The sequence below is a fragment of the Toxotes jaculatrix genome, chromosome 8 (genome assembly GCF_017976425.1).
Source record: "Toxotes jaculatrix isolate fToxJac2 chromosome 8, fToxJac2.pri, whole genome shotgun sequence".
Lineage (NCBI taxonomy): Eukaryota > Metazoa > Chordata > Actinopteri > Toxotidae > Toxotes > Toxotes jaculatrix.
The window spans coordinates 21,499,893-21,508,327 of NC_054401.1; the positions used below are offsets into that span (position 1 = coordinate 21,499,893).

An 8,435-nucleotide genomic window follows, 5' to 3' on the forward strand; every position below is an offset into this window, starting at 1 on the left:
CCAAGCCAATAATGTCAGACAGATACATAGTGTTGCTCAGCCTTAAAAGTGTTTGAGGCAGGTTGTTGTTTAGAGGCGTGGTGAGATCAGAGGCCCAGATCTATTCAGATGATGTTGTTTTATTAAAAACAGTAGTTTGCTGTTGGTCCAGCTGTCTGTGACCTGCAGCTGACTTTCACTCCGTCTCCTGACAGAGTGAAAGTCCCCCATGGAAGTTAACATGCATGATGAATGCTTCCTCGCTGCTTGTACAAACTCACCCCTCTGGAATTTGTTTACAAGCCCGGCTTGATGTGGGGGGGTTCTGCTCTCATGCTGTCTGCTCAGTGTTATCCCACACTCCTTAAGTAAGTGAAAAAAAAGCTAACGAAATGTTCTTATTATTGGGATTTCAGCATCTAAGCCATATTGTTAATTGAAACAGTGCGTTAGCTTGGCTGTAGCCATTCTTCACCCACTCTGGACTGGAGTCTGAACTGGACCGAGCCGGCAGTCAGTTTGGTCGAGCCACCCTCTAAATGGTTCTCGCTTATTCCATAAAAACTTTCATCTGGAAAAAATTCTTCACAGAAACAGGGAAGGAAAAAAGGAGAGAAATCCCATGAAGCCGGCCACTCTCCAATCTTTGCAGTGGAAAAGCCATTAGAGAGCAGCTGAGTGCTCAGACGAGCAGGAGGGACGAGGAACTGGAGGATGAATGACAAGCGTCTAAGCTTTTATTCAAAGGTAAACAGGTAATTATAAAGACATTCACTAGCACATACTGTGTGGATTCACTCTGTGCTTGGCTTTAGCTATTGCCCTCTGCCAGTCAGCTGCTGTGGTGAGAGTCTTTCACAACTCTCTCTTAAAACTTTAAAATGAAAGCCCCTTCAAATTAAGAGGGCTTTTTGTTTGATGCTGCATCTCAAGTTAAGGAGCAGAGATTTAGGCCCTTTGGCACTGTCGTAACATCAATGTGACTTCTTCAGAGCAAAACCCAAATGAGGAGGGTTCTTAAGAAGGGATTAAGTAAAGTCCTGCTTGAAATTAAGGCTAAGACTAGCAGCATCTCATATGCGGAGACAAAATGCCAGGGCGTAACCCTGACGACTGCTGTATCATGGTTCTAGATGGAAGCTGAAGAGAAGAACTCTTTCTGGCATTTAAACCCACCACGTGGGGTCAGTGCAACAAGCTGTAAACACAACACTGACATATTATCACCCAATAAAAGCGAAATGGAGAACATGTTAGCTTATGTTGGCAATTTACACATGCAACGCTGACAGGAAGCAACATTAAAATTCATTAGGAGAGATGTTTTTGGTCACCCGGCGAGTCAAAGTCCAACATTTACTCCCCTTATACGTTCGTTTCAGTCTCCACCTAAGGAAATATCTGGCTCTCTAGCCGCTACATGTCAGTACACGCACTACTGTTTAGCCCCAACCTGTCAATCATTAGTTTAATGGCTGAGATTAATGAGTTGTAAATGCGCTTAAGTGAAAGCTATAATGTCCTTATCATGTCTGCCATTTATAGCACTGTGTCATGCAGCGAATCTCTGACTCATTCTGTTTTTTCTTCTCCATATCCCTCTGTATCTAGGACAAGTTTGTCACGTGACCTGTGTGACAGTCAGCTCTGTTGTGGCGAGTTTTATTTCAGCCTGACAGCCATGAGACAGTTGGACTCTGGTCTATGCAGGCCTCAGCGCTGATTATCACTGCATTGCTGTCTGTGTACAGGGGGGGCTGTTAACAGAATTTGATGAGCAGGCAAAGATATTCATTGTACAAAAGCATTAAAGTCTCTTTTTTGGGTGGATGCAAATCCCCTCACATTCAACAACAGCTCTTTCTGGCAGCAGCGGGCCAGTTCTGGACGGGTTTCTGGCTGGGCCTGTTGGACCCGGCAGGCCATGGCAGGGATTTGCCTCACAGAGCAGGCGAGCGGGGGGAACCCATGTGAAAGCCGCTGAATGGCTCACGTCAGTGTAAAGAGACACTCTGATTGTCCTTTGAAAAAAGAAATCTGAAGTTGAAAGACAAATGAGCAATTTCTCATGTTTGGCAGAATGTCTCTGTCTGGAACAAACCAGTGCAGTAAACTTGATTTAGACTCCGATGAATAACGAGAGACATCGCAAATCTGGTTTTCAGATATTTTATTGATGAAAACATCTTTAACCTTTTGACCCATTGGACACATAACATAATATAGCAAAAAAGCTATTGAGAACATATCCTTTGAAGCCCAATCACAGATTCAAAAGCACTGCAACATCTGCAGTGTATGATACATTTATAAAAATAACAATCATAAAAAATATACATACAAGACAAGGATCTTTTTCTTTCTTTTTGAAAGTGTGATTTGTAAAAGACTGCAACAGAAACAGATATTTGAGACAACTCATACAAGACAATGCAGTAACCCACAATCTCTAACTGATAGGCACAATCACTAACTGACAGGCAGACTGTGGAGCTAGCTAGTCAGCTGATAGGACTTCACTGAGTATCAAATGACAATACATTGCCTGCACAATCCAAAGGATGCCGTCGACGTGGACAGTCACTGAGAAGAAGAAACAACTGAACAGAGCAGATATAGATTACCAGAATAATGTGAGACAGAGGACAAGAAAGAAATGCTTCTTCAGCGAGAGAATTTCTCTTTGATGCTGGTTGTAGGGCCTCACCTACATCTTTATGCTTATTTTTGCCCTTAGGAACAACTGCAGGATAGTCTGCAAAAGATTCAGAGTGAAGCATGTAATTATATATATATATATATATATATATATATATATATATATATATATATGTGTGTGTGTGTGTGTGTGTGTGTGTGTGTATATATATATATATATATATATACAGTTTTTAAAATGATTGTGGACTGAAGCATTAAAAGCATTAATAAGCATCATTAAAGCAACTTTACAAATGAAAAATAAGCTGCAACTTAAAGTTGCTTGAAGCTGGTGTGAATGCATGCAACTTTATTCCATTTTCACTCTTTTTAAGCAACAATCAGGTGATTAAAACAGAGCAAATGCTGATGACAGAATGTTTTGGTCCCCCTGAAAAGAGCTGCAGTACTGTCCATTAAGTTGTAATCTGACCTTAACAGGGACAGTTTGTACAGTAAAGCATGGTAGCCCTAGAGAGATAAACCCCATCACCAGCTGCACCCATCTCTCCAGACTGACTCACGCTCCCTCCTGCATTTTAACCACTACATTCCCCTTTTTCTCTGGTTTTTCCATGTTCCTGTCTCTCTTCCCTTGTCCTCTGTGATGCAGCATCTTTGTCTACATCAACAGATGGTTCATTAAACTTTAGGGCTGTCACCGTGGGCCACCAAAATGTTTGGCACAACATTTTCTGAACCCTGAACGGAGCGTCTGCAGACCCAACCCCAGCTAGCTAGCTTCAAGCTCTTCAGCAGCAGCTGAGGAATTCCCTGCCAGGGTGCTACAGCAAATAGTGTCTCATCTTCTGAGGTGTCTCTGCAAATATCCTTCAACTGCAGGAGGAAGCATAGGAACGCACACCAGCTCTCTGTCAGACTCTCTCTGAATGCAGTCGTTCCTCTCTCTGTCTCTTATCTATCATCTTGTGAACTTTTTTTTTTGTGGGATAAGAAAAAGAGAAGCACCACTGTACAAAACAGACAGGAAATATTGTGTGTGAGTTAAAAGTTTTCTTGGTTGCTGATGATCTGAAAATGCTTGTAAACCTCTGTCATAACAGCTAAACAATACCAGTATTAAGTTGGGGAAATTTTAGCATCACTCAGAGAAGATAAAAAATAAAATCTGGAGTTTCCAAATATCCACACACAAAAAAATTGTGACTCTTGCAACAACCCGTCAATCGCACATTTGAACGCTACTTTTCTGCAAAAACCAACGCTAATTTGCATCCAAACATACACAAACACTGACTGCACATGATTTCACATATACATTCACAAGCCTCTGGGGCGCTATTGTCCTTTGTGTGCCTGACTGTTAACAGAGTGGGGCTAATTCACAAAAATCATATGGCCTGCTCATTGTTTTCTCTGCCCGCCGAGAGGCAATAGGCACTTAAAAACACAAATATGTTCACATATACAAATAGACATAGCTTCATATTTTGTTTATATTCCCCTCCCCCCCCACCAAAATTGGGTTTTAATGTTAGAAACATTCAAAAAAAAAAAAAATCTTTGGTCTGTAAACAACCATAATTATATCCAAATGCAAGGCAGAGATACCGGTTTGTTATCCAAACTAATTTGACAGCATCTCACCTCAGTTCATCTGATGCAAAGCAGAGTCTAGGGTGCTCGTTTTGGAGCCCTGCACACACACCTCTCATTTCACCCAGAGTGTGTGTGTGTGTGTGTGTGTGTGTGTGTGTGTGTGTGGGTGTGTGTGTGTGTGTGTGTGTGTGCGGGCACTGAGAAACACACCCCTGAAAGCTGGCCTGGAGTAGCTGTCGACTTCAGGACACTGATGCAGCCGTTCGGTCTGCTGCTGGCTAATCAGCTCTTGACAGATTCAATCAGTCTCTCAGAGTCTCGATGACAGTTCTGCTGCTTGCATTAAAAGCTGTCACGTATTTGCATTTAGCCATTACCTCCAAGCTGCCCAAATGAGTCTTTTTCCAAACCTAATTGGTCTGGGCAGGATCAGGTGATGTTGCGTGTTTGGAAAAATGTGAGATATTCACATTGAGATAAGTACTTGAATTGAAAGCCAAACTGTTCTTTATTTAGCATTCATACTCAACGTATGAACAAAAACACAAGCTTTGATGCAAAACATTAAGAAGAAGAAGACCCCTCTTTCTGTCAGCTGTCAAACACTGGGCAGGTTTGAGGAGGCGACTGTGCCACTTGATCGTGTCTAAACACATCACACTCTCTCCCTCCTCCTTTCCTCAGGGCTGTCTCAGTTACAGGGAAGCCAGGTGGAGTACGCAGGCTGCTGGCAAGCAAACACTGGCTGTACCTGTGCTATGTAGTAGTTACTGAAGTTGCCGTCTGCCACATAAGGAGCAGGTTGGTAGTAACATGTAACATTGGCCACGTTGGGAATGACGTTCTGCTCGGCAAGCACTCGCACCGCCAGCATGGCTATCAGCCCTAAGGTCTGCCGCCTCTCGTGTCCCATCAGACACACCGTACTCTCGTTGACCACTCCATGGAGGGTCATCAGGTAGTCGTACTTGCGGTCCTCCAGGCCCACAAAGTGGTTTTGAAGGTATGACTCCAGCTTGCGCTGCTGCTCACCGATGTCAGGGAAGTCAATGAAGAACCGTGAGCACATGTAGCGCTGCAGGGACTTCATCTCTGACTCTGAGGCGGCTCGGAAACCCCTCACCAGCAGGTGACAGTACTTCAGCAGACCCCCGCCTCGGATCTCCTCTGGGTTCCGGGTGCAGATGATCTTGTGACGTAGGTGATCCAGGGCCTCACTGAAGTCCCCGTATACACTCTCTCCCATGATAGTAGGGTGGAAGGTCTCGGCCATGGGGTTCTCTGAGCACTCGTAGAACAGCAGCAGGGAGTCCAGTTTGATCTGAAAGGAGTCCACACTGAACTCAAACTGCCTCCGAAGAGAGTCCACAAACTTCAGCTCCACATTCTTCCCCCGGTTGTTGGAGAGGGAGATGAGACTCCAGCGGTCTGAGTCGTTGCACACCTTCACCATCTTCTGCACATAGGCTTCCTGTGTGTGTGTGTGAGCCATAAATATGTAGCAGAGGGAGAGAGACAGAACAAACATTAAGTTGACAGCCTCAAAGATACAATGATTAATTTAGCAGAGCCACAGAGATGCACATTTAGGCTTCATTCTGCATTATGTAACTAGGTTTTACATCTAACAACTATTTTGCTGTATGCATAAGTTACAACTGCATTGTCTTTGTGTTATAAATATTGAGTTATTAATGCTATTGACCCCAGTATAAGACCATTGAATGTACTGGGATATGGGATCTAGGTGGCTGAGCTCAGGATCCTTTCCAAATTGGTTTAACTCAATCCTCTTAACTAGGCTACAGAAAACCAACATTTTACTATCACTAAACTAATCTAATTTCACATTAAGCTGCGCGTAATGGTCCTTAAGCCGAAGTGGCACATATGCAATTAAATCTTATCACATATCTAAAGGTAAACAACTGAAGCAGGAAATAAAAACAACAAAAAGAAAAAGCACAAAGTTGGGGGGTGAATGTACCTTTAACGTTAACGGGGTTATTTTCTCTTTATTCACACAGTCGGGTAAAAAATCCAGGAGACAGTCCAAAACTATGTCCTTCACAGTCTGGAAATCACTTTCACCTTTCATGTCTGCGCAAAATATGAGGTCAAGGTCCTTATAGCCCAGTCCGCTATCCTCGTGCAGAATGTGGCTGGCTGCAGAGCCGTTTAACCGAACATCCCGGACGTGGATCTGTTTCTCCTCCATCCGACTGCGCACCACTTTCACGATCTGCCGTGGTTGCATCTGCAGAGTGGGGAAGTTTCCGCGGCCGTGGATCGGGATGGTCTCCGTCAGGATGGCGTCCAGCCGCTGCACTTGCTCCCAGTTGAGGACGCTAACGTTGCTGCCGTCTGTGTCAGACATGTAGCTGGTGGTGGAGCTACTGTCGTCCTCTGACATGGTGGCGCGAGAGAAGTCCACAGCGATTTATTGATTAATTGATTGATTGATTGAGTTATTTTAAAGATCAAATTAAATAGTTTTCTAAAAAAAAAGGAACTAATCAGCGGAGGCGTCTTTACGCACAAATTCTGTGAAGTAGAGCGACTTTAACTTCATCCGTATCGGGGTTCTGTCAGGATTTGAAATTTTCTGTGTTGACTGTAAACATATAACAATAAAATAAAAAAACAAAAAAAAAAACAAAAAACGATTAAACAGCCAAGGCAAGGAGTGGTAGTTGCGGCGGCGCGTTACAGTTCGCACAATAAGCCTGTGGTTGGAGATCCAGTGGCGCAGCAGCGGAGCTGGTGGTTGAGGAAGAAGCACAGCCAGTCAACAGAAGCGTGGAAATAAAACCGAGCCCTAACTTTCTCTTCTCTTTCTCTGAGCTTTTAAAACATTTGCTCCGGAGCCGCTGTCAATGCGTCCGAGCGCTGCGCATCACAGTCTTTGAAGGTAGCTGATGATCCAGGAGGGGGTTTGTTTTTCCGGCTGTGACTCCATCGCCCAAAGGCACGCCTATGATTTTATAAATTTGCATGAATAAGCTGCTCCTCAAGTCGCACTTTGGTACAATCCTCCCACCGACGATCAACCCCTCAGAGGAATCTTGTGGATTTACACGCACAGCTCCTACATATTTCTAATTTCTCCTCCCGGTGCCAAGGAATAAGCCCAGTTAATGCAACTTGTATGTGCTTAGGAAATCCAGCTTGCTTTCCCTAACTCTGTTTAGTTCAACATATTTTTCCCACTTGTGGAGAAGTTAACTGTTACCTGCCCACTTGACATTCACTATCCCTTCTGCAAGAGTCAGGTCTGTAAGTCTGAAGATGTCAGCTGTGCTTCACCCCGCCCCCCTCTGACAGTCTGCTGCTCAGTGAAAACCCTGCTCAGCACGGTCACACTGTAAGACTCTGCTTTATGAACCAGCTCCTCACCGTACTTTTAATCTGAAAGCCCTGAAGCGATCGTTTGCATATATGCGTAAAAGTATTTCTTAAATAATAATTCCTGCTCTAAATTCGATTTGGTGCAACTCGTGCCAAAATATTCCCTCTGGTTATGATCACCCTTCCTTTATATAACCAAAACATTTTAAAACACAGGAATAAAGAAAAAACATTAAATAAGCTATAAAAGTATTTTCTAATCTAAAATTGAACTGGTCTCCATGGGTTATTCAGCTCACTAAACGTTGCCATGTCGCCCTCTATGGGCCGGTTTAGGTTTTAAAATAAACTAATACAGAGTCTCACAGGGACCATTACCTTTAAAGTGTCACATTAAAGCACTATGATATACATTAAACTGTACCAACTCAAATAGTCATCTAGGAAATGAAACTTTTGCTGTTTAAAACAGACGGGAAATGTTTTCTCTGTAATCTCATAAGCCTGTTACCCACAGACTACTAACACCCTCAGGTCAGGGTCCGCAGCTTCTCACTGTCAGGTTACCCTCAGCCTCTGATCATGTGTGTGCACGATCAGTTTGCACTTTAACCTTATTTTAAGTAGCCAACGGGTGGGTTCATATTTCTTATGGAAAACTAATCAAAAATATCAAATCAGAAGTTCTTGTAATTTCCAAGCACCAGATAGTCCCTGGTTCAGACAGCATGTGAGGAGGGCAGGGGGTGGGAGAGGGGTCAGGGCTCAGATGAAAGCAGAGGCAAGGCTAGGATCCCAGGGCCCATAGGGGTCAGGGACGTGCAGTGCACAGGCCTTGGCAGGGTGGG

General features: G+C 43.8%; 1 protein-coding gene across 1 annotated transcript; it reads right to left on the reverse strand.

The window, feature by feature from the left end:
• Window positions 1–3,246: 3,246 nt before the first annotated feature.
• tent5aa (terminal nucleotidyltransferase 5Aa) lies at window positions 3,247–7,470 on the reverse strand. The gene is made up of 2 exons (XM_041045231.1): window positions 6,227–7,470; window positions 3,247–5,710 (listed from the first exon to the last, which is right to left on the reverse strand). The coding sequence occupies exons 1-2, from the start codon at window positions 6,650–6,652 to the stop codon at window positions 4,931–4,933; spliced, it is 1,206 nt and encodes a 401-aa protein (XP_040901165.1). The 5' UTR covers window positions 6,653–7,470; the 3' UTR covers window positions 3,247–4,930.
• Between the last annotated feature and the right edge of the window lie 965 nt (window positions 7,471–8,435).

Coding starts and splice junctions, on each gene's coding strand:
- tent5aa (XM_041045231.1), bottom strand. CDS start 6,652: ATGTCAGAGGACGACAGTAGCTCCACCACCAGCTACATGTCTGACACA. Junction 5,711..6,226: donor TAACCCCGTTAACGTTAAAG/GTACATTCACCC, acceptor ACACACACACAG/GAAGCCTATGTGCAGAAGAT.